This window comes from Poromitra crassiceps (assembly GCF_964638095.1).
Source record: "Poromitra crassiceps genome assembly, chromosome: 2".
NCBI classification, from domain to species: Eukaryota; Metazoa; Chordata; class Actinopteri; order Beryciformes; family Melamphaidae; genus Poromitra; species Poromitra crassiceps.
In genome coordinates this window covers 103,318,187-103,345,234 of record NC_139624.1, presented here as the reverse complement: position 1 = coordinate 103,345,234, position 27,048 = coordinate 103,318,187, and the positions used below count along the sequence as shown (strand labels likewise).

General features: G+C 44.2%; 2 protein-coding genes across 4 annotated transcripts in view; both read right to left on the bottom strand.

Annotated features, from left to right (window-relative positions):
• Positions 1–2,245: 2,245 nt before the first annotated feature.
• On the bottom strand, positions 2,246–8,065 carry LOC310796810 (BMP and activin membrane-bound inhibitor homolog). The gene is made up of 3 exons (XM_083659044.1): positions 7,514–8,065; positions 4,993–5,280; positions 2,246–3,377 (listed from the first exon to the last, which is right to left on the bottom strand). Exons 1-3 carry the CDS (start codon positions 7,587–7,589, stop codon positions 2,959–2,961), a joined length of 783 nt encoding a protein of 260 aa, XP_083515170.1. The 5' UTR covers positions 7,590–8,065; the 3' UTR covers positions 2,246–2,958.
• A 16,168-nt stretch (positions 8,066–24,233) lies between these two features.
• Positions 24,234–27,048, bottom strand: part of waca (WW domain containing adaptor with coiled-coil a) — a 66,227-nt gene continuing 63,412 nt past the window's right edge. For 2 of the 3 annotated variants that reach the window (XM_083655645.1, XM_083655646.1), the window contains exons 11-13: positions 25,872–26,055; positions 25,529–25,656; positions 24,234–24,477 (exon numbers count right to left, since the gene is read on the bottom strand). In XM_083655645.1, the coding sequence (XP_083511771.1) occupies positions 24,408–24,477; positions 25,529–25,656; positions 25,872–26,055 (382 nt within the window). In that variant the 3' untranslated portion in view covers positions 24,234–24,407. The remainder of the gene's footprint in view (positions 24,478–25,528; positions 25,657–25,871; positions 26,056–27,048) is intronic. The other variant, XM_083655647.1, reaches the window with a different exon arrangement.

Genomic DNA, 27,048 nt, shown 5'->3' with positions numbered 1-27,048 from the left:
CCATGACTGCGTGGCGACTCAAACTTCGAACACCATCGTGAAGTTTGCAGACGACACAGCGGTCGTGGGGCGGATCTCCAGGAGCGACGAGACAGCCTACAGAAAGGAGGTGGAGGCCCTGGAACAATGGTGCCAGGACAACCACCTCTCTCTGAACGTCTCCCTGGACAAAGGAGATCATTGTAGACTACAGAAGGGGGGGGGCGCACCCCCCCCCCCCCCCCCCCCCCCAATCACCATCAACAGCACAGTGGTGGAAAGGGTGGACAGCTTCAAGTACCTGGGAGTCAATATCCACCAGGACCTGACATGGGCCAACCACACCGCCACTGTTGTCAAAAAGCCCCAATAGCGACTACACGGACTCAGGCGCCTGAAGAAATTCGGGCTAAGGCCAAAAATCCTCAGGGACTTCTACAGAGGCACCATTGAAAGCCTGCTGACTGGCTGCTTCACCACCTGGTACGGGAACTGCACCACCATGGACCACAGGGCACTAAGAAGGGTGAGGCGCGCGGCCCAGCACGTAACAGGATGTGAGCTGCCAGAACTGCAAGATCTGTACAACCAGCGGTGCCTCAGGAGGTCCCTGAAGATCATCAAAGACACAAACCACCCCCACAACAGTCTGTTCTCCCTGGCTGCTACCCTCAGGGAGGAGATACAGGGTCCCAAGAGCACGCACAAATCGCTTGAGGGACAGTTTCTTCTCGCAGGCCACGAGACTCCTTAACATATACAAATAGTGTAGTAGCTGTACTGTACCGCACTGCAGCTGCTACCATCACGTATGACTAATGTTCAATAGTATGTTTAATTAGGTATATGCTATTTGCACCTAACAGAATGTTATTATGTTTAATTATGTTTAAAGTATGTTCATGCCATTTGCACATATGGGCAGTGAATACGCCACTCTCTGTGGCGTGTCTTACTGCTTTATTGCTTGTTGCCTCTTGTTTTTATTTTTTACACTATGTTGTAACGGAGCCTACAGCACAAGAATTTCACACGTGATACTTGTACTACAGAGTGACAATAAAAATCTTGAATCTTGAGTGATTGTGTAGATCAGAGGTTTTCGAAGTGGGAGGTGGGCCTGCCTATGGGAGCTCCAAGCAGTTTCAGAGGAGGCTCAGTGAATGGAAGTGAAAAAATATGACATTAGTTATTAGAAGGTGATCTCATAGAATAGCCTAAATGTGTGATTTTGTTATAGTTCAGAGACAGTCGTTTTGAGGAACTTGGCAGTTTTCCATCTTTCCCAGAGTCAGAAACATATGTCTTCAGACATACCTTTTTTATGTATTTGGTGTATTCTGAAGTATGTCAGACAGTAATATCAGGCTATCTTTGCTCAATTGTTGAGTGTCTATGGGATCAAATAGCATAATCATGATCCCATAGGCATCCAGGAATTAAGCGACGGGGGCTCCTTTTTCCAAGCTTTGTCTGGGGGGAGGCCCACAGTCTCAGACTTTGAAAGCCCCTGGTGTAGATGAAACACTAGATTATGTTGAAAATCAAGCACTTTTCAAGCATACTCCAAACCTTGAAGACATGATGGCTAAAATCAAGCATTTTCCAAGACTTTGTACGACTACGAGCCCTGAGCAAGGCTGCATTTTATTCCCAAACCCCTGCTTATTAATAGTAAGAATGCTATAGAGTGGCATCGTTGCTTGCCTGGGATCCCTCTTCACTGACACCCTGCTGGACACAGGAGGGCTAGTGTTTTCACTGAACTGCATCCAGGAAGGCAGAGTGGGGGGAGGCGCTTACCGGCATCAGAGCGAGTAGAAAATAAATGGCGCCACTACTTCCAGGATAAATCCAGCGAGTGAGGGAAGAGTGAAAAAAACAAGTTGTTTGAAGCTGAAAAGCTGACCTCTGGAGAGGGTTCAAGAATGACTGAGTCAGATGTAGCGGCACTACTGTAAGACAAGGCGGGCACTGTCAGGGCCACTACAGACACAAGCCAAGGCCACCACACTCCTACCTGGCTTTGAAACAGCATGGCCGCCTCACTCATTAGAAAGCCTCTCCTGACCGCACACTACAAACACACACGGCTATTCTGTTGCACTCTGACTGCTCACCAGAAGCTATGAACATAATGCCAATAAGCTTGGACAAGTGAAGTACACGCATACTAATATTATGTTTCCTCTCGTCGCTCAAGTTTCATGTGAAGAATACACAGCAAAAAGAGACGAGTGAATCGTCGAATAAATAAAATGTCACTTTTAATGGATGTTTTTTCATTCACACTCACAATCAAGCTTATAGTCTGATCACAAAGAGAGATGTTGGACATTCACCCAAAACAAGACACACACCGGTCAGTTTTATCAGACAAAAATATATATATATTTAAAATCTTTACAATAAGCTTGAATCGTGAAACGTACACAGAGGAGTGTGCGCACCTACAGTCAAAACACTGATTCATCAACTTGTTGTTGTTTTTTTACTCCTCAAACAAGTCCTTTTTGTACCCTGGTGTCAGTGTCAAATTCTTCTTCTTTTAAGCAGAGACAACTTTTTTGTTTCGTTTCGTTTTTTCTTTACAAATGTGCAAATAAGACAGATTTGGAATCCTTCAGCGCTCAGTGTAAAGTCCAGGATCCTCAGGAGCAACGACAGAGCCCTCTCTCCGTCCATGTCCTGCCCTCTCAAGTTTAAATACAGCTCCTTGTTGGTTTGCCTTTCATTTTCAAGTAAAGTGCTCCTCTAGCAAAAACCACACGGCGTCAGACCAGTCTTTTTTTTTCGCCATTGGAAAAATAAAAGCACAAACCCAATAGTCCCAATGGACGAAAAAAGGTGGGAATGTCTTTTTAAAAAGTACAAAAAAAAAGGCAAAAGCCAACGAGCGAGAGGCAGTCTAGGCTGTTTTTTGGGGGGCAGGACACATAGTTCCTGGCGGGAAGTCGTACGAAAGTTCCCGGCGGGAAGTCATACGAACTCCAGCTTCCCGTGGCCGCTGTACATCCCCCAGTGCACCAGAGACAGGATCTTGTCATTGCCCAGGTCGGCCTGCCTCATCTTGTCACAGGTGAGGCAGCAGTTCTCGTGGCCCGTGACGGGCACCATGCACTCCAGGTCCAGCTTGGCCACGTGGCCCTTCTTGGTGTGGTGGCCGTGGAAGCTGTAGTGGAGCCGCGACAGCATCTGTTGCCGTTGGTCCTGCAGCCGTTTGTTCTCTGAGCGGAGCATCCTCAGAGCCAGCATGATGAGCAGCACCAGGATGAGCCCGCCAGCGATGGGCACCGCGATCACCGCCGCCCGGAACCACACCTCCTTGGCTGAGGCCAGCTCCTGGACCCGGGTCACCAGGTTCCTGTTGCTGACCTCCGGCTGGTACCGCCCGTGATCTGCACAGAGAGAGAGAGAGAGAGACTTATGAATGATCTGAGGAACTTGGTGCTCTGAGTTTCACAACTGCTTTACTAGGTTATAGATACTGATGCATCTGCACCATTGTACAGTACAGTGATGCAAAGTCATCAGAGTGGAAAAGGTGACAGACAGCAGGGTAGACTAGTTTGCATCCCTGAGAGCACATTTTTTCAAAGCAAATAGTCACCTCCACATAGTTTGAATGTATGAATTGTTGTTTGTTTTGCTTTTTGAAAATTAACATTTTCGATACTGCTTTGGCAATAGTGTTTCCGCTGAACAGTCATGTCAATAAAGTGATCAAAGACAAGAGAGGCACACAGAGAGAGAGAGAGGGAAATAGAGAGAGGAGAGGGAGAGAGAGAGAGATAGAAAGAGAGGAGAGGGAGAGAGAGAGAAATAGAAAGAGAGGAGAGGGAGAGAGAGAGAAATAGAAAGAGAGGAGAGGGAGAGAGAAATAGAAAGAGAGGAGAGGGAGAGAGAGAGAAATAGAAAGAGAGGAGAGGGAGAGAGAGAGAGAAATAGAAAGAGAGGAGAGGGAGAGAGAGAAACAGAGACAGACGAGTGAGGAAGTGAGGGCAAAAACAAATGAGTCACCTTGTCCCAGCTGAGAGCCAGAAATTAATTTGAGCTAATAAAGTATAGCCTCCTCTGGACAGACAGGGTCATAACAGAACATCCCCCTTCCTCTCCTCTCTCTATGCACCTTTTCATAACTCAACCAGCCAGTATTTATGCCCAACATGCAGTCTTGTCGAGGAATATTCATTCTACAAGGCACATTCCTACTCAGTGGGAAAATTACATGGTGCACACATAATAAAAAAACATACATCTGATGTTCTTCCAAGTGCTTAAAGGTAAACTGCCTGCTCCCTGCCTTCCCAGCCGCTGTGCTGGAGCCCATTACAAAACTCAAATTGAACTTCAGTAAAGCTGGGAAGTATTAAAAAAAGACGAAGGAGGAGGAGGAGGAGGGGGCAAAGGTGCCCTGCATGTCCATAAACAGCCAGGTGTTTGAAGAACCCTACAGCTCAAGGTAATGCAGTCTGGACTAGGAAAGAGGCAAATATTGAATATTTACCAAGGGGGCATGGTAAAAAGTTAAATTGTACTCCCAGAGAGACAGATCACTTTAACACCATAACAGAGAAAACCTAGGTAAAGCTGCACTGATTACTCGATTAATTGATTAGTCGATCGACAGAAAATTAATCGACAACTCTTTTTTTTTTTTTTTACAATCGATTAATCGTTTAGAAAAAAATTGCAATTAAGAAAAAAATGCTCTCGTTCCAGCTTCTTAAAATGTGAATATCTTCTGGTTTCTTTAGTCTTCTATGACAGTAAACTGATTATCTGTGGGTTGTGGACTGTTGGTCAGGACAAAAGACATTCGAGGATGTCATCTTTGGCTTTGGTGAAAAAGTGAAAATTTTCTCCATTTTGTGACATTTTATAGACAGTAGACCAAACGACTAATCGATTCGTTGAGAAAATAAAGGGCAGATTAATCGTTAATGAAAATAAACGTCAGTTGCTTGCAGCCCTAAACCTAAGTCTTCCGTTGGGTGCTCCTGGTCGTAGTACCTGTGGAGTCCCTGGTGTGTGCCAGGTCATGCAGGCCTCTGTAGTTGCACATGTCATCGTGGCAGCACTCCAGCGTCGCGGTCGAGACCCCGGCGAGGAGGGCATCCGCACTCTTGGAGCTGCTGCAGACGTCGACGGCGTTGGTGACGGGGTCTAAGCACCCGTGGGTGAGCGGGGAGTTGGTGCTGAGCGGGTCCAGGACCTTGGTGAAGCAGGCGTTCAGCTCAGACTTGCACATGTACCCGGTGGCCACGCAGTGCGGCGCGTCACAGTAACATCTGATTTCTCCTGGGGAAAGCAGGAAGCAAAAAATATACAATTAGGCTGTGTTAAGGAGACTTACGTCAATTAGGCTGTGTTAAGAAGACTTCTGTCTAGATACGTCACATTTACAAGAGTGTTTTATTCGTCAATCAGGCCTCGTTTGTGCCTATATTTATGCTGTGCAGCTGAGCTGACCAGTTTGGCATGGTTGTCAAGAGTTCTAATAAACCTGTGGTTCCCAAACGGAGGTTCTGAGACCTTCCAGGGTCCTTAAACAGATGCCAACGAAATGAGGAATAGTTTAACCTCACTGTTATTCCACTCCCTAGCAACTGGCATAATGAGAGACTATAATGATGATTGTTTTGATCACAGGGTTCACTCTCCACACAGCTATCTCTCTACTTACAGTACAGACACTTGTGTATTTCTGTATGATATGAATGCATATCTAGCAACAAAACATATATCAGGTGGGATTTCCTTAGGACAGACGTATCACATGGCGTCTGTAGTCTAATGCAGGTCTATTTAGAAGTCCTTGACCTGAATGCGTTTGTAAAGCCCTGCCATAAACAGCCAGGTAACTTGAAAGAGCTCAAGGGAATATTCTCTTTTTGCACAAATTCAGTAAATATGCCTTCATTTAAGAGCTTTCCGTGCAAAATGGCCCTTTTTGTCTGCATTATAAAACAGGAACCGTGTAGCTTATAATTAGTGGTTTGTTTGCCAAAGTCAATTTCTTTCAACCCAAATGGAAACTCGTAAAGAGGGGGGGCCGGAGTGCAGCGCAGGAGTCTCCTTTTCCAGTTTGCACGCAAAGCTTTACTTGTGGTCAGGACTGCTTGGGGGGGCGGGGTGCACTGAGGGGGTGGGTGCACTGAGGTCCCATCTAAAAAGCTTCCAGCAAAGCTTATCATTAGGCTTCCTCCTACACAGGCCCACTCATTACTTTATCTGTATCCTTTTCTTTACTTCTTTAACTTAAGTGGCATGGAAAAGTAGGCCAGACAACACTGTTAAGATCTGACCTAACAAAACAAAACACAGTCACTATACTATTACTATGGGGTATGGGCGCTTGTGTGTGTATAAGTGAGTTTATTAGTGGCATTATGGTATTCTGTATTTCCTTTGGTATCACTATAATATTCTATTGGATATTAAATATAAGTTTATAGCAAGGGCTGATGGCCATTTTACATGAGAAATGATAGAAACAGACTTAAATGTAAGAAGCAGGCCCACAGACAAGAACATGAAACAAATGTTTGCCTTTCATAACAGTCTTGCCTGGTGTTTTGAGGCTGTGGCAGCTGCTAAAACATGCATGTTTCAGAAATAAAGCTAACTTGGTCTCAGTGGAAGTGCTCCTCTAAGTGCATGCAGTTGCCGTGTAGGAGCACATTCATCAGATCAGTGTTTAGCCTGTGAATGATTGGAGCAGCAGGGCCCAGTCAGGTCATTTGGAGAATATTTCATTAGAAAGGAGAGGCCCCTTTGTGGGCTGAGGGGGGCAGAAACAGGCCAGGCATTGAAGCTTGCACTACTGCTGCTAGCTAAGTCTTCTGTGGATGGCAGATATGCTTCAGAACTGAAATAATAACCATATGCTATCCAAATGAAACATACCAAACCAAAACGGCTATTATGGGTTAGTAAAGAATGTATAAGAGCGGTTCAGGGGCGCTTGGGATAAAAGACTTGGACTTTTATCTGGAAAAAAAGAGCTGTACTGCAAAACAAGGTCCTTAACAAGTCATGTAGTCTGGTGCAGTCTACAAATCTTCAAACCAGCGGCAAATCCTGCCAATTGGTTGAGATAATTCCAGCTGTTTCCAATGCAGAGCTCTTTTCGGGTTGCTTTAAAAAAAGAAAACAACAGAAGCTTGAGAACCAGGCGGATTTGAGGCAAATCGCAACGCTACTATCAAGAAATGACAGTTCATTCACAAAAACACTTTAACAAGTTGATTAGCATTGGAAACATGGGGACATATTCTCATCTCTCTGGTGACTTTTTGTTTAAAAAAAAAGTTCTAAGACTACATTCTAAATACTAAACTCGTTGACTTGTTGAAAGTTATATTTTTCCACCAAAATGTGACTCTAGGTCTCATTACGCTTCAGCACTCCAGTCGGAGCCAGGGTTTTTGCAGCTTGTTTTACCACTACCACATTTTCTTCTTCTTTTGCCTGATTTGGAGACACAAACAAACATGGCAGTCGCGTGTCCGCAGATCAAAAGTGTGTGTACCTTTAGTCAGAAGCACAGCCATGGCACAGAGTTCCAGTTGCAGCCAAATGGAAATGAAACTGGAATGGCGATCCATTTACACCAAATTAGTGCTCAAAAGTCCACGGGTATATCCAGTAGCGAGTAGCAGATCCCGCTGGGCAGAGAGCCGAACGACAAAAAAAAAACTTACATGGAGCTATAATAGCGAAAAACGATGCATTCCTGAGCCGACGGCAACTCACGATCCGCACGGGAACACAAAGTAGCTCAAATCACCCAGAATCTCCGCATCAAGAAGGGACAAGTCAGGCGAGTTTGCTGTAAAAGCCGTCCATTATTGAGAAGGCAAAAAATACAGCGCCACTTTACGCAGAAAAAGAAGAAGCCAAATGTAGTCCTGGACTCCTGGCCAGAGAGCGAAACAGGCTGAGAAAGTAGTCACCGCTGCTCCTCCTGTGTCTCTGTGGACGGCCGGCAGAGGTGAAGCGTCACGTTAGTATTCCTGGACGGTGAAACGTTAACTAAAAAACAGACAGACTAGCTTAACGTTACGTTACTCTGTGGCTTGGTTCAGACTGCACAGTGCAGACGGACACAGGACAGACGAGCTTTAGTTGGAGAAATAGCTCCGCTCCTCCTCAGCTCCGCCCCCCCGATGCTCATTTGTCCAAACCGCTGAACGCCAAGTACATAAAAAAAGCAACAACATCCCTTCCGGTATCAGGTTTCAAAATAAAAACCAGCAACTATACTAACTGTATGTGAGAGCCTACTACTGTATGTGACATTTTTGCCTACTACAAACCTTGCACCCAATAACATTTGGCACAAAAACTTCTAAACGGGAAGTAGGCTAGACCCCCCCCCCCCTATATATATTTTTTTTAGTCTAAAATAGTTTTTGGGTGAAAAATAAACTAATATTCTACATCTAACCATGTAACCATGTAAAAATAAATAAATACATTCAGGTGGTGTCTCGTCATAAACGTGTGGTCAATGGGTCAGCATGGGGGAAATGAATCCTTCAGTTTTCCCCCACGGCCACACACACACACACACACACACACACACACACACACACACACACACACACACACACACACACACACACACACACACACACACACACACACGAATACTGGAAGTAACGTGACCGACCTGTACCTATGGTATGTAGGTAGCCTACCGTTTTATCAGTGCAAACAAATCCATTATAACTCCACTTAGATCTTCATCGGATTTTGGGTTCTGCACAAGCAAGTAGGATGGGTGCAGATTAAATTTGTGCTATGACTAATTGAACAATGACTAATCACTGAAATTATTATTTGGTTAATGATATAATTACTTATAATTATTTATTACTGTAGCTTTTGGGCCCCAGATGAACACAGCACAGAGAATGACATTGGTCCCGAATTCTCCCTCGATGGGATGGGATTATTACACATATCACTTCCGAATAAATGTCTGGTGTACTTTACTTGACCTTTGACGTGTTATGAGTTTTCTAGTATGGTACTTATGCCCCCCCCCCCCCCGCATCTTCAAGTTATCAAATATTAACTTTTATACCGTTTCATCAGGACATACCACACACCATAAGACCATGCAATATTTTCATAGCTATAGATTCATTTCATATCTGATCAAACAATTATTTTCAACACAAATAGTGAAACTATCAGAAATTACACATTATGCTTTTATTTTGGAAGATAAATTGACTTAATTCCGATCTTACTTTGTCTTCCTGCGGCTTGCTTGACGCTGCAGTTTACGCCAACCCTTTCATTCAATGTCCTTCATTTCCATAACACCATATTCCATATGTCATTATGGGATGCCATTGGTCCAGGCAGCAGTCAGTCCAGCAGCTTAACAAACTGTCCCACCACACTGGAGATTAAAAAAAGAAGGAAAAAAGTGAATCAGTTGTACATTTTTACAACACATAGCAGCCTACTGGCAAAGTTGTAAGCCATATGAAAACAATTTGTATAAATGCACGTATGTGCAATGTATGCTGCTGGATAGCAGGCATGTCAAGATTACACAAATTGCCTCTTATACCTGTGTGCATAGGCTATGCCACAGACATCCATTTGACTTGAAAGTTTTGAAATCGTATTCCAAAAAGAGTAGGCTATAATATAGGATGTAGACTCATACAATTAATGATATTGATACGGGCCTGGCTGCATGATGCCATGATGTAGCCTATTTACCGATTTTTTTTAATTTACGGGTTCACTTGTTAACCTTGTGTGTGTGTGTGTGTGTGTGTGTGTGTGTGTGTGTGTGTGTGTGTGTGTGTGTGTGTGTGTGTGTGTGTGTGTGTGTGTGTGTGTGTGTGTGTGTGTGTGTATTGAGTGCAATCGAGTGTCTGTGTGTGTGTGTGTGTGTGTGTGTGTGTGTGTGTGTGTGTGTGTGTGTGTGTGTGTGTGTGTGTGTGTGTGTGTGTGTGTGTGTGTGTGTGTGTGTGTGTGTGTGTGTGTGTGTGTGTGTGTGTGTGTGTGTGTGGTAGCAGCAGCAGCAGCTACCTGCAGTGTCATCCCTGCTGGCAGCCAGCGTGACGCCGTGTTGGGCGGCCCTCCTCTCCTCAGGGCAGGCTGCTCTCTGCTCTGGGCGCTCTGAGCGGACAGCGAGGCGGTTACAGAAATTAGCAATCCAAAAAGGCACATGGCGCCACCGAGACGACGCACGCACGCACGCACACACACACACACACACACACACACACACACACACACACACACACACTCGATTGCACTCAATAAGCACGCACACACACACACACACACACACGCACACGCACACGCACACGCACACGCACACGCACACACACACACACACACACACACACACACACACACACACACACACACACACACACACACACACACACACACACACACACACACACACACAGACACTCGATTGCACTCAATAAGCACACACACACACACAGAGCGATCGATATCAGTAGCCTACCAACTCCTTTCTACAAGTTCCAAGGCCATACAGGCCTTACAGTAGGCTAGGCTAGGCTAGTTTTTGGTGTTTGCGGTAGCCTATAATATCCTTCACAGGATTTCTTCCTCAGGAAATAGGCTGTATGTAATGTAGGCTAATTGTCTAATTGTTTGATTAACATTCATATAGCCTATATAAGGCAGAAAGAAATCATAAATCAAAGTGTATAGGCTACCAAATAAAAGGGAAAGGTAGCCTAAATCTGCAGAGTATATTCTATTGGTTTCAACATTCTAATAAAAAAAAGTTATTTCGCATTTTTTTTGCTAGGCTAGTCAATATGGGGGCAAAGTAATCGTTAGATAATAGACCACAACTAAAATGCCATGCATCCTACATAGACTATCTATCACAACTAAACTGTAAAATATTATAATGGGGCACCATGACCAATGGACAACAGGAACAGCAATGCGCTGTCTGTCAAAGAGGGGAAGGTGACTCCGCTCAAGGGAACATAGAAATAACTGCGCACAGCAATTATCGTAATTGTCGGTAATTGCACAGAGGCGCCAGCCCCAGACCAGCGTGACATTTATGATATAGGCTAGATAGAGTCCAACCATACGAGCTAATGGGCGCAGATACGACCTACAAGTGAAACGGGGGTTCAAAATGAGAACTATAGTGTAATATTATCTATTCTAGATTTCACCCTCTAGACATTTGAATAATGAGAGAATATAGGATAGGGAGTTTAGCTTCACTGACTGACAGCAGTCTAGGATCCTGTTATTATTGCATTAAGATTGATATATTTGGATCCATATTTTTATGTTTCTAATATGGGTAAATGTGATCAGGAATGAGCTAGTAATTGAATAAGCAGTGGGATTGAGTGCCTCCACAGGTTGGTGGTAACTGGTAAGCCTTCCTTGTCCTCTTCTGGTGTATGGTTAAATATTACCATCTACTGGTCAAAGCTGGTAAAAAAAGCATTTTGATATTTGAAACTGCTCTTCCTTTGGAACCCGGTACAATCATGACACCAAAAGTCAGTGACATGAATTAGCCTACTTTCCTCTTCTTTATTTACTATAAGATGTCTTTGAGCATAGGCCTACTGATTTCTTGCTGGGTGTTGATGTCATCCAGTCAGAGAGAGTTTGTAGGCTTATTACCAAAACTCAAAAACCCAGTGCTGGTTAACCTGCTTCTTGTACCTAGAAACATCACAATACTCTCTCTAGCCTGTGTTGACATGCTGTTTTCCAAACAGAGCAGGATGCATGACGGTGAAAGCCCAGCAGTGAGAAAACAAAACCGTGTGTCTTTTCATGCTGAGAGGATGAATGTCAACGAGCTCTTGGGACAGAGAGAGGGTGGGGGGCTTTTCATGCAAAGGGGCTTTAGGGAGTCATTACACCCCTACAGGTTGTGTCTCCCTTCACACATTAGCAGCACCCCTAGGTGTGATCTGGGGGCGTTAAAGGTATGTGTGGTTTAGGGGTGTGGTGGTGAGGGGTGCTACATGGCAGCACTATAGCTGTTTGTCCCAAGTCCTAATGAGCCTGCTTTGCCTAACATAGGCCTACTGCTGAGGCCACTGTTGCTGTGGAAGTAGGAGCATGGCTGTCTGTATGGGCAGTGGAGATGGATGAGGGGAACAGGGGTGAGGTGAAGTCTACCGGGGATAGGGAAAGTGGAGGGGGTCCGATTATTCACAGATTCAATATTCAGTTTTCAAACAAGGAATTTGACTTAAGTATGCAGTGCAGCGGTCACATCAATAGGGATGAAGCAATAGCCTACAGAAAAACACAAATCACAAATTCTAAAGTGCAAAATATACAGTCCATTAAAGTGACAGATGATGGGATAATGTCCGTGGGATAATTTCCGTGAGGGGAGGGGACCCTGGCCCATTACTGAGCCAGTTGTGCTCAGAGGGCACATACGTAGCTATTATGAAAGGGAGCAAGTGGGCAATGTTCTCTGTTTGAATTTTTGTCCCGGAATTGATGTCATAGGCATTGTGACATCATCAGTGATGTCATAAGAGGCCTTGTGACATCATCAGTGATGTCATAAATCATCTTATGACATCATCAGTGATGTCATAAGATTTAGAGCAAGTGGACAATGTTCTCTGTTTTTGTTTAAAGTTTACATTTTTGTCCCACTGATGATGTCAAAGGAGGCATTGTGCAAAATAAGAGCAAAATCATCTAAACTTAAGGGGCACACACACACACCAGCGCGCATGTAAACTTAAGGGCAATAACATTTTGTGAGCAACACACACACACATACACACACCCGCGCGCCAATAGAGCAGGCAAGCCTAATTCTAATTTTAACCATAAACCCAAGTCTTAATTATTTCCTTGACTTTTAAACCCCAGCCTTAACCCTAAACTACCTTAGCGTAAACCAAAATCCTACCTAAGGCCTTTAAAGAAATGAAGACTGTACAAAACATTATCTTCAAACTAGAAGTCCAAGAAAACACACACACACACACACACAGGCAGACAGACTTCCTCTGACACCTCTTCCTACTGTCTCTTTGATGTGAGCCATATCGAGGTGGAGACTGCAGAGAGACAGGCAGACTGTCTCCATCGTCTGTGATGTGTTTTAATCTGCAGATAATGGATATCTCACACACTGATGGATTCAATAGTAATGTGGATAGACGCATAGCAAAAAGCTTCAGAGCAGCTTTGATGTTCAAGATTGGGTTACAGGCTCTGCATTTGAAGCTAGTAATGCATTTGGTTTTCTTTATCTGGACTGCCTCAAAGGGACAGTACACCCCAAGATGACATTCGGTCTTCATCGACTCACCCTCATGCCAGTTGAGAAAAAGAAATCCGTTCCCCATTGACTTCAGTATGCAGTACAAATAAAGCCAATGGTGACTGGTTTTCTCTCCATTTGTGCTAGCAACCTCCCTGTGTGTTATATCGACAAACTTAATCTGTGTTTCAACTGGCATGAGGGGGAGTAATGACATCATTTTCGGGTTAACTGTTCCTTTAAGATGACAAAGGGGATTGCTGGCATCTGCCTTTTTGATAGCTTATTTCTGATTTAAGGGCTTGTTTGACACTCAAAGGAGAAGCTCGATGCTGATGCCATCCTAATAAAGAGATCAGATGACCTTATCTTTGTAGATGGTCTGTTTGATCAGCAGCAGTGGTTCGCTTCTGCTTCTCCTGTCTAAAGAAAGGTAACAGTGCACTCCTGTGGTGTTATAGTGACACTACACTACCCTGGTAGTGCCTGGCAATGTTTACATTGTACAAGAATGTACACTGGGTCTAACGTTTTATTATAGAATTCTTATGACATTCTTATTCTGGGGTTTCATTTGAGAGTTTCAGTGTTTTGTGGTTGTTGTCTTGGGGAACAACGACTATTTTTGGTGGAATTATTTGGCACAAAGACTTTCCACTTCTGTTTCTAGTCAGCATTCATGTAGGCTAATACGAAGGATCAGCATTTTGGTAAACAAAGCGTGTCACTCGGTGGCAACGGCAATGGATCCCTATGGAGCACAAGCAGCAGTTAGTCGTATGGGTTGTACCAAACAAACGTTAATATCTCAAAAACTATACATCACATCGCTTAGGCCTATATATTGACATTCTGAGTGAGAGCAGAATTAGCTCAAGAGTTTAAACTGTCGCAGTTTTAAAAATGTAAACAGAGTCAGCCGGCTAGAGTCAGACACTCAAACCTCCCAAAGCTCACGCTCCATAGGGTCCCATTGCCATTGCCACCCAGTGACACGGTTTGTTTGCCAAAATGCTGCTCGGCTGATTGGCGGCCCGCGAGCGCCCGTGTGGCCCGTGCTGGAAAAAACAAAAAACAAAACAAAACAGTGCACCTGAACGCAACATGCAAGATACCCGCGTAACCCGCTGAATAAGTGTCCAAATGTTCATGTCATTCTGGCCAATACTCCACTTCTGTTATAACATTTCAGTCTGGAATATATGGAATATCTTTCAATAATCTAAAGGCTAAAAGTAATCTCTGTAAGAAATTACTGTTCTACATTGAAATAAAATGTTTAATAATTAACTCATTGGTTTTGGTTGGTTTGGTTTTATTTAGCTTCAAGAGTGCATTTCTGTTCTTGTGTGACCCTCAACAGGCTTTGAGAATCCCCGGCCACTTATTGATAGGCATACTTATGCTTAAATGAACTCAATATTCTCGTTTATTTCAAGAAAAACATTTTGGCTAGTGGAAATTCTAATTGGCTGGTATAACTTTGAAATCTAGCAGCCACATTGGCAGGTGGTCAAAAAAGTTAATTTCAAGCCCAGCAGAGAGCAGGTGGTGACATAGGAGTGAGAAAAGGATCAAATATTGGTGGTTAAGACTGAATAATGACATCACAACTGTTAATTTAAAATTAGTTATTCCTCTAAACCTGCCTTCAAATGCTCAAAATTTGTCGCCCCCAGCCCTCAGCAAAATGTGGCCCTTGGTGAAAAGTAATTGAAGACCGCTGGTATACAAATTCAGTGCAATTCAAGAGTTTGATTTAAGTCAGGGATGTCAAACGTGCGGCCCGGGGGCCAGATCCGGCCCCCCAAAGGGTCCGATCCGGCCCAAAGGATGACAAAGTGTGAAAACTGCACTGAGAAGTCCTTCAATCCAATGTGATGCACTTGTGAAGGCTAAGCCTAATTTATAGCCTACTTATTGGAAAGTGTTGCTCAGCACATGCAGACGAAAAAGAAAATGTCGACTCAAGTCCTCATTTCTGTCGGCGACGGTTTCAAAAGTGTCGACAGACCGGCGTATAAATTGGGCTTAAGAGGTAGGCTACCAGGTTTCAGGAGCAAGTTAAATATTAAGTAGCCTATTCATGTTATCTGTATTAATCACTAAATGTCAGCTATTTTCATTACCTTTGCTTGACTATAGAGAATTGCACAGTTGCCATGAATTGTAATGCAGTTACAGACAGTAGATTTGATCATGTGCTTGATGGTAGCTGTGATAACCCTACGTGAGGTGTTAAATGTAGGCTACCTGCAATTCTTTACACTAAAATAAAGTGAAAAATGTGGAGGTTTTGACATCGGCTATAGGTTATTGATTATTCATAGGCTATAGGTTATTGATTATTCATAGGCTATAGGTTCTTTTTGGCTTTCAATTTGCCTTTGCTCCAGATCAAATTGAACTACATTCATAGTCATCCACTGTAAGGTCTGAACATAAGGTGAATAGGTTATTGATTTTCTTTGTCTGGCCCACTTGACACCAAATTGGGTCGCATGTGGCCCATGGACTAAAATGAGTTTGACACCTCTTAATTTAATCTCTCATAAAGACGATCCAGTCTATGAAAGCGAATCATGTGAACTTTCCTTATCTGCAAATTTAGAAAATTGGGAGGTCGGGGCAGGTTCTAACATTGTTATATTAATCTCTCGAGACAGACTCTCGAATATAGGCGTTTTGTTCTACCGTTGGGTTCCCAGATTGTTATCAACTGACCAAGTGGCCTGAGTCTGCCCAGCCGAGGAGAAAAGTTAATGCATCTACCGCCCTCTGGAGGTAGGCAATAATATTACCAGTATCCTGTACCTGGAGGGCCATGGTGAGTTTTGATTACTGTCCCCACTGTCTCACAGGTAGAGAATCAGACCCTGCCTGGATTATCAGTAAATCCCATCGATGAAGGGTGGGCTGATTTAAAGAACATACCCAAACAATCAGACCCAGTCCATGTCATTTCAAGAACATCTTGACACGTGACACGACTACGCATTTCCATTAGGATCAATTATATTCTATTTCAATCTCAGAACAATAAGACCAAGCTGAGCATTTAAAACTAATTAGCAAAATGTTAAAATGATTTCTGAACCTCAAAGGAAATCAATAGGCTACAGAATACAGAACAGGGATAGTAAAACCCTGTGATAGGGGTTTGGTCTTTGTCAGTTACCAGTCAGCAGAATTCAGCATCATCTGGGACTGTGCCATAACTTGATGACAGAGACAAAAGTACAGATCATTTTAGTGTTCAAGACTAGATGATACAAAGGCTGTTGTGGAGGGTAAACCTGCCTAAACTAAGTCTACCCCCCAAAGAATCTTTATTAGGCAGACATGAATCTGGGAGCACAGTGGCGCATGTGGTAACGCTGTCGCCTCGCCTCACAGCAAGGTCCTGGGTTCGATTCCCGCCTGGGATGCTGAGGGTGTGTCCACATCCCCCCGTCCTCAGTGCCCAAGTGCTCCGTGCTCCCCTGAGGTTGAACCCTCCCCCCTGCTAAAAACATGCAAAAAAAGAAGCAGCAGACATCAATCTCTAGTCTAGATGAAATTTAGAGTAGAAGGCTAGTAGTATCAAGTTACATAAGGATAGGGGGTATTTTACAGGCATAAAAAGCATACACTTTATACCTACATACATAGGTATAAAGTGTATGCTTTTATGTAATGTACAACACCACTGAACATAACTTATCTTTGCCGTGTTCTCAAGTTGGCAAGACGTGTTAAAGCAGCGTTTTTAGTTTGCTACTCAAGGTTTAAACACAAATCCAATACAGTACCACACATTCCTAGACAATGGCTTGATGATGTAGAGAGTGTCAGGATCGATGTCAGACATGTGGATCTATTCGCGGGTAGTTGAGGGCCACGGGAAACTTGGTAGGTCTTGAGAAGCTGGGGTGTTGTGGAACTTGATGGCTGGGGCTGCACTGTTCGGGGTTTGGGAACGGTTGCAGAGATTGCAGAAGTTGCTGGTTGCAGAAGTTGCAGGTTGCAGAGGTTGCAGAGGTTGGATGATCCTTGATGTGAGTCTATGAATCACTGGCGAGAGCCTGCCGGAACAGGCCTTTATAGATCCGAATATGACATCACCTGTGTTATGACATCACCAGCGAAAGGCATGACATCACCTGGGTTATGACATCACCAGCGAAAGGCATGAAAGACACTTATGAATCATGACATCATCAGTGATCGATGACATCATAGTAGGAATGACGACGTCAAAGTAGGAATGATGACGTCATCCTAACAGTACCCTCCCCTCAACGGACGCCACCTGGCGTCCAATGAGGCCATCAAGGATGGCATCTGGGAGACAAAAATCCGCAGGTTCTGGTGGAGGTGCTCTTCCGCAGGTGCGTCACTGTTAGGATGACGTCATCATTCCTACTTTGACGTCGTCATTCCTACTATGATGTCATCGATCACTGATGATGTCATGATTCATAAGTGTCTTTCATGCCTTTCGCTGGTGATGTCATAACACAGGTGATGTCATGCCTTTCGCTGGTGATGTCATAACACAGGTGATGTCATATTCGGATCTATAAAGGCCTGTTCCGGCAGGCTCTCGCCAGTGATTCATAGACTCACATCAAGGATCATCCAACCGACTGACCGAGCCGGGCATTACCTCTCCTCCTGCTCCCGGCGTCCAGTAAGTGGTCCCACCGCTCGCCGGCCCGTGGTACTCTCAGTGGATCAAGACTCTACGTGTCCAGCCGAAAAATCTGTACGGTTGGGTAGCGTTCCCTGCAGGACCCAGGAGTGGCAGTGTGTCTCCAAGAGGGTTAACGAGTTGGAGAGGACTGTCGATCGTCTCATTGGGAAGTTCAATCACTGCCTGCAGATCGGCTCCGTCCCCCCGCAGGGGGCCTCCGAGTCTGCTGGCCCTGAGGCACAACCTGAGGCACAACCTGTGGACCTGCCCCTCGCCGAGTCTGAACCCGTACCTGAGGCACAACCTGTGGACCTTCCCCTCGCCGAGTCTGAACCCGTACCCCAGCAGCAGCCAATTCCTGTCCTTGACCCACACGTAGGTCCCAGCTTCATGCTGGGAGGTTCCCGTAGTGTCGTCAGCCCTCGGTCAAGAGCAAGAAGAAATAAGAGGCATTTAAAGGAGGAGACGGTGGGTGACCTCCCCAAACTACAGGTCGGGAGGGCAGGCCTCGCTGAGTCAGATCCCCCTGTGGCTCTGCCTTCGGAGACGGCGGCATTTGACCCTTTTGATGGTCTCCAGCCTCCCGTGTTTGGATCGTGCCCCGGGGGATGGCCGGCCCCAGAGGATCCACCGGACCCGGTAGAAGTTCTGTCTACGTATCGGTCCATCTATGGCTTCGATATCCAGTATTAGGGGGGAGCACCTCCACTGTCCTACACCCCCTTTGGGGTCTGACCACCTGCATCTAACCACCTGCTGAAGAGCACCTCACTCTCTTACACCCCCTTTGGGGTCTAACCACCTGCATCTAACCACCTGCTGAAGAGCACCTCACTCTCCTGCGCCCCCTTTGGGGCCTAACCACCTGCGTCTGACCACCTGCGGAGGAGCACCTCCACCAGAACCTGCGGATTTTTTGTCTCCCAGATGCCATCCTTGATGGCCTCATTGGACGCCAGGTGGCGTCCGTTGAGGGGAGGGTACTGTTAGGATGACGTCATCATTCCTACTTTGACGTCGTCATTCCTACTATGATGTCATCGATCACTGATGATGTCATGATTCATAAGTGTCTTTCATGCCTTTCGCTGGTGATGTCATAACACAGGTGATGTCATATTCGGGTCTATAAGGGCCTGCTCCTGCAGGTCTTGGCCAGTGATTCATAAACTCACATCAAGGATCACACCACCCTCTGCAACCTCTGCAACCTGCAACTTCTGCAACCAGCAACTTCTGCAATCTCCGCAACCGTTCCCAAACCTCGAACTGTGCAGCCCCAGCCATCAAGTTCCACAACACCCCAGCTTCTCAAGACCTACCAAGTTTCCCGTGGCCCTCAACTACCCGCGAATAGATCCACATGTCTAACTCCGATCCTGACAGAGAGAAACAACTGAGATTACATTTAACAAAGGTTTGGGATATCCAGTCCTTCACATCAGCTGGACAGTCCAAAACAATTTCATTTTCAATGAAACCAATTTACTTCAGGAAGGATGAGAACCAGCCAAGGGCAGTGCCAGAGATATACCAACCCATTTCCTCAAGCTGTCAGCTCAAATGAATGTTCCATGATGTTCCATGATCAATCATCTAGAAGTCTGTGATTAGGGTCAAAGCACCGCAAACACAAGCACTCACCAGAATCTATGTTCACATTATTAGGTTTCAATATTATCACCTTTGTGAAAAACAGACTGACATGTTTAGTGTTTTCTTCATTCCTATGAGTTGTTTTGTTACCACATTCTTCATTGTTGTGACAACAGGGTAAATTATAAATAAATTACTTATTACTACTTTGGATCAAAAATAGTAGCCAGCTATTCACAATGGACTACTCAAGTACAGTGCACAAAATTATTATTTGATCCCTTGTCGATTTTGTAAGTTTGCCCACTTACAAAGAAATGAACGGTCTATAATTGTAATGGTGGGTGTATTTTAACAGTGAGACAGAGAATATATAAAAAAAACAATCCAGAAAATCACATTATATAAAAGATAAAAAATGATTTGCATTTGATTGTGTGAAATAAGTATTTCATCCCCTAGCAAAACATGACTTAGTACTTGGTGGCAAGCACAGAAGTCAGACGTTTCTTGTAGTTCATCAGGTATTTTGGTCCACTCCTCTTTGCACGACACCTGTCCACAAAATCAATCAATCAGATTCCAAACTCTCCACCATGGGCAAGAACAAAGAGCTGTCTTAGGATGTAAGGGACAAGATTGTAGACCTGCACAAGGCTGGAATGGGCTACAAGACCATCGGCAAGCAGCTTGGTGAGAAGGAGACAAACTGTTGGTCCGATTATTCGAAAATGGAAGAAACACAAAATGACCACCAATCGCCCTCAGTCTGGGGCTCCGCGCAAGATCTCGCCTTGTGATTATCATGAGAAAGGTGAGGGATCAGCCCAAAACTACACAGGAGGAAATTGTTAATGTTCTCAAGGCAGCTGGGGTTACAGTCACCAAAGAAAACCATTGGTAACACACGTCACTACACCGTAATGGATTAAAATCCTGCAGCGCCCGCAAGGTCCCCCTGCTCAGGAAGGCACATGCACAGGCACGTCTGAAGTTTGCCAATGAACCTGAATGATTCAGAGAAGGCTTGGGAGAAGGTGATGTGGTCAGATAAGACCAAAATCAAGGTATTTGTTAACTCAACTCGCCGTGTTTGGAGGAGGAGAAATGCTGACTATAACCCCAACAGCAGCATCCCCACCGTCAAGCATGGAGGTGGAAACATGCTTTGGGGGTGTTTCTCTGCTAAGGGACAGGACGACTTCACCACATCGAGGGGAGGATGGATGGGGCCATGTACTGTGAAATCTTGGGCCTTCCCTCAGCCAGGACAATAAACATGGGTGGTGGATGGGTCTTTCAGCACAACAATGACCCAAAACATACGGCCAAGGCAACAAAGAAGAAGAAGCACATTAAGGTCATGGAGTGGCCTAGCCAGTCTCCGGACCTCAATCCAATGGAAAATCTGTGGAGGGAGCTGAAGTTTCGAGTTGCCAAGCAACAGCCTCGAAACCTTAAGGATTTGGAGACGATCTGCAAAGAGTGGTGGACCAAAATCCCTCCTGAGATGTGCGCAAACCTGGTGCCCAACGGGGTCCACTCACTATGCCGATGTGAAATAACGATGCAGCCATCTGCTCTGTCTCGAGCATCGGTCAAGACTGCAGCAGGTTAACAGTGTTCATTTAGGGTTAGGCATCGGCATTGCGGGTTCAAGCACTTTCAGAGCAATGAGAGCAGATGTCACCTTCATGATGCGGAGTGGCGCGGGGCCCATGTCAGTTAATCCAGCTCCGGGCCACATGTCAATTAATCCAGCTCCGGGCCACTCCGCGGTCCTGTGTATTGTGTGAGATGCCAGGAGACAATGACTTTCACGACAGGATCATCGCATTTTAGGTAGGCCATTAAAAGATTTTTGCTTTACATGAGTGATTGTAATGTGTAGATGAAACACCAGATTATGTTGAAAATCAAGCCGTTTTCAAGGAGGATATTCAAATTCAAGCATATACCTAACCTTGAAAACATAGTTAAAATCAAACATTTTCCAAACTTTCAAGACTTTGTACAAACCCTGTACAAGAAACGTCTGACCTCTGTGCTTGCCAACAAGGGTTTCTCCACCAAGTACCGTACTAAGTCATGTTTTGCTAGGGGATCAAATGCTTATTTCACACAATCAAAACGCAAATCAATTTTTATCTTTTATATAATGTGATTTTCTGTTTGTTTGATATTCTGTCTCTCACTGTTAAAATACACCCACCATTAAAATTATAGACCGTTCATTTCTTTGTAAGTGGGCAAACTTACAAAATCAGTAAGAGATCAAATAATCATTTCGCGCACTGTACCTGTAGTCCCTGTCAACTCTGAGGAGTCTCGTGGGAATAACCTTTAGTGAACAGGACAGTCATATAGCATCCAAAATATCTCGCTGAGAAATCAGAAAAAACAAGTCCAGACTGGAGAAGCATTTACCAGTAAGAGACTGGAGTTCGCTTGGATCTGAAACCTTACAGAAGAGGTTTAAACCTTTCCAGTCTACCATAGAATAAACAGGAGCACCAGTAGAGGTTCACAAATAAATCTATGGTGAATAAAATTTCAGTTTAATTGAAAAAATCTGGAAAATTAAAACAAGTGTGTATATATATTCTATGAGGTAACATTTATCACAGTATATCATTTAATGTATTACTTTATTTAGGAGGCATAGAGAAAGAAGCAGTTTCTAGAAAGGCAGATGGAAAATGTAGTTACCAAACCACTGCTAGTTGAGAAAGCAATTGCTTGTCAATATAGTACCTACAATAATATAAGCATGCCTACTTACTCTCAAGTGTTATTACTATACAATTACTCATAATTAGTATAATGAACTGTTTTGTGTGTGAATTTATTTTAATTGCCCAAGAGTAATTTATGCTACTTGCTTGTAATTTATGCTTCAATGATCTAGTGACGTCACTTCCTCCAACATGCCAACAATGTCTTTCAGCTCCCACCCCCAATTTCCTTTTTGCAAATTGGAAACCATACTGCTTAACCCACATTCAAATCACAATTCATGCAGAAGATGGGACCATCACAATACGACCAAAAAAAAAAACATAGAACCACACGGCTCTGGAGAGGCATATTTTATTTCTTTTGTCAATATACTTCAGGAAACAATATACAAAGCAATGGTCACCTTTACTGAATGTGTGGTGCAGTTCAGTTATAGACTCAATAGATAGTATGGTGGAAAAACAGGCCTTCATTGCAGCTTAGGACCCTGCTCTTCAACAGTGGAGAACAAACAAATAAGAGAGGGATGGGGCGTGCTAGAAAAACAACCCTATGCATGACATGCTTGTTGAAGATCTTTTTTTCTGTTGGTCAAATAAGAGGATAAAAAAAATTAACAGGTGTGGTATATTCAGGTAAATGAGGTTGTGAGACTTAAGACTTTCAACAAGGCACTAGCGTAGAAACGAAACCTAACATAATACTCCAATAAAATAATAACCAGTGCTCACTTTAGTTTAGCATGTTTATTACAATACATACATTTCACATTTGACCTTGTTGTCACCTCTTCGTTGCCCTGCTCTGACTCGAGTGTGCGGGACTGGTTAGTGATCCGCATCCCTCCGCCCCTCGCCAGTGCCCACACCCGCTGCTTGCTTCCCAGCAACACGGATATCACCCCTTCCCAACCGGGGTGCAAAGGAAAACGTGGGGTAATCGTTTGAATACAACATATCGTGATATACCAGTCACCACTGCAACTTTTGATAAAACCATTTTATTCTGTCCTTCTTAAAATCGCCACTATTACTTTAGCAACTGTACAAAGGAATGAACGTGCGCTGCCACCTCACCTTGAAAAAGTACAGTTCTGTGTGCCAAAAATGAAGGGCGGGTAACAAAGAGGAAGAGGGGGAAGGAAAGTTGGAACGTTTTGGGAACAAAAACAACAAAAAGGAACCTACAAAGAGGGTTTGAAGTGACGAGTGTTGATGTGCAGTTGGGCTGTAACCGGGCGGGGCCGTGGCCAGGGGGAGGGGCTCGCCGTGGGAATGGTTCAAAGCAGCACACCATTGTATCTCCGCTTTTTTTTTTTTTTCATTTAAATCAATCACTCACTCCAACACACCACCAGGCACTGTTATTTTCAGATTGGGAAATGCAGGGCCACTGGAAGCTGCAAATAGATCACTGAACCATTGTGAGCTGCCGTGATGGACCTGACAAAAAAAGGGGATGTTTACCGTGCCCGAGTATGCATTCTAGTTCAACCCCAGAGGGCAGAGAAAGGAGAATCTAAACCAACTAATCAGTTGACCGTTATGTGAGGATATTGACACCAGTGTGTTCCGATTTATTCTAGGCTTTTCTGGAAATTAATGGCTTAAAACATCTCCCTCCATTTCCATGCATGTCACACACACACACATGCTCAAGGCAATGGTTCAACGATCTATTGACAAAATGAAGCTTTAAGTCTGCAGACAAGTTAACATGAAGGAAAGGCTAGCTAATGAATGTAGCCGCCTAGGTGTTGATTAGTTTGGATGTCAAAAGCTTTGATAGGCATGGCTTTCCATGGCTTCAATCTACAAAACATATTTACAACATAGATAACATCTACAAGAAATCTACATTTTTTCTCCCGCCAGGGTTTTTTTTTTTACAAAACTGAGTCTTGTAAATAAACCCCTCCCTCTCCCCTCCCACAACAACTCTTCACCTTTTCCCCTCTAGGCTTGCCCAGCCCAACGGTCCAAAGCCAAGCCAACTGTAGCTTGAGTGTGTTAAGACTGGGGGCAAGAAGAATTCAACAACTGTTCTCCCTCCGCCTTCCAACTATGTGCAATGGGTCTTCCCCCTTTTCCCAGCTCTCTTTAACCCCTCAACCAGAAGTTCTCAGACCATGAAAGAATTCTGATTCTTCAACTTTTCAAGTTCTTTGATTTGCTGTCTCAAAAATAGTATCCTGTGGGAAAGATAAGAGAGGCCGAGCATCAGTTGGATTCATTATCGGTCAGGTTTAGGCCATGTTTAGACGACAACAGTCTCTACATAAAATGGCAAACTGGCGTTGTGTTCTCACCTTTGATTCCGCATTTATACACAGCGTTTGTGATAACGATTTGCGTGCAGACTGAAGCTGCAAAATAACATTGAAACTTCTGGTTAAAACCTTCACAATAAGGGTAATTAAATAAACTAATATCCTTACTAGCCTTATTGATGCATGTTGCAACGTTTTTTTGTGTGTGATCTGAAATACACGGAAGACATAGAACACAACTAAAAGTAAAATTTAACACGTAGTGAGTCGACGGGCCTGATTTTTATTTACGCAGTTATAAAATATGGCTTTCATTTTGAAGGTAAAAACGCCTAGCTTCCTCTATTCTGTCTGTTTCTAACGGGCTTGATTTAGCTTTGTAGGATTACATTTTAAATGAATTTTCTACACGATAGAGTGACACAGAAGTCACGGATGGTAATAAACTGCTCCAGATTGGATTACAGAATAAGACCCGTTTTCTTTGCAGCACAATTGTGACTTGAGCAAATTCATCTGGCCATGAGTTATCTTCAATTATTTAATGCAGGAGTGATTAATATGTGTGATGTTAGTAGCGGGCACTTAACGCAGATTATGTGTTTTCAGCAAATCCTTATCATGTTTGTTGAATGCCAATACGATTCATTGTGCCATAAGGCTGTATTGGGCTAGTTCAATGCTTATATTGTCTATCATTGTCTTCCATGGCGAAGGGGGGCTGTGTTGTCACCTGAATTGCATTTCGCCACTTTACATGGCGACAATAAGGGTGGCGTTATCAAAGAATTCCACTCTGGGATGTGTTTTAAATGTTTTGCCTTTTCAGGCTCCAAAAACGCAGTTCCTGTGTAAAAGGAAGGCACCAACGCTAAAACCGTTTGCCATTTTATGCAGAGAGCGTTGCCATGTAAACAGGGCCTTACCCTCATGTCAACAAGTGCATGCTCCTCTAGTAAAGACATTCTCTCACCTCTGCTCACGCAATGTCGCTTGTATTTCACAGACTCTGACCAGGGAGCGGAGATTCTTGAGCTCGGTGCAATTCTCAGACATGCATATGCTCCCCATGGTGTGGGCCTCTTCACGTAGTCTTGATGCCTTGAAGACAATCAATTTGTTTAAACGAGAGAACAAAAACATGTACGGATGATTTTAGTTCCATTATCTTCTTCCATAAAGCGCAAATCAGCAGCTTTTTTTTTTTAAATATCAGATCATTTTAAAGCGTAACAAAGCTGCCATAAAGTATCCAAAAAAGGGCTCTAGTTTTCCAAACTGGGATGATGGTGAAAATAGTGAGTAGTAGTAAAAACCTGTTTCTCTGCATGGTCGGCAGGCCAACCCTGGACATGTTTGATAAGATTTTCATTGAAGTGGGCAGCGAGGGTGGGGGTGAAGGAGCAGGAGGGCCGGGACGCTGAGGAACTGCTGCTGCTGCTGCTGATGCTGATGTTGGAGGCCACGTGGTTGGGACTGGGGGAGGGACTCCTCTGACTGCTGGAATAAACACAGGTTGAGGGAGCATAAGCATTTGCTCAAACAGATAGAGAGCATGACTGCATAGCTGTGTATAGACTTTGGAAGTTATGCTTTATGGGACATTAACTGAACAAAACCTATGATTTGGTTTGGCTGAGAGAGGGGCTGACTAATTACTATAACAGTGCTGGGGAAACTGACAAGACAGGTTCTGCCTGTGAGCCTGCAAGCAACCATGTACTCTTGACTTCTTTGATGAAATACCTATGAAGAGGACTACATGTCGGGGTATACCGACATGGGGTATACCCCATACCCCAATTTGTTTCAATCACTCCTTTTTGGCTCCATGGTTAGACAGAAATGACCATGCTTGGAGTGAAAAGGGGCTAGCTTCCATCAAAGACTTATACATAGATGGCCACTTCGTAGCCTTTGATCTACTGAAGAGGACGTTTGAGTTGCCTGGTACCAACTGGCTCAGATTTCTGCAACTCAGAAATTATGTTCGATCTAGGATTCATGCTTTTGAAGTGCTTCCAAATGAACATGCTTTTTTTCTTAGGTATTGCTGAGCCCTTCTCACTCCAAGCACCTAATTTCCAGATTTACATGTTTGTTTGACAACTGCACCACAGCCTCTCGCGAGAGGATCAGAGAAGCGTGGCAGGGGGAACTTGGCATTGATTTGTCTGACATTATATGGGATAGGAGTCTGTCTGTGATACAATTCTGCTCAGTTAATAGTAGACACCAACTGATCCAATTTAAGGTCACTCATCCGTATTCACTATTCTAACTATGAGTTGCATAGGATTTATCCATCTGTCTCACCCAAGCCCCCAGGAATAGCACTGGGCTGTGAAGCCATTTGAACATGGTGGCGAAGCTCTGTATTGCAAGTCACGTGACGCCATGCAGCCCAGAAAGGAAAATTCCCATCCACTTGCATGGGAACCCCGGCAGCTGTTAAACCCAGGGGAATTTTTTCCAGGTGTCACTCAAAGTATA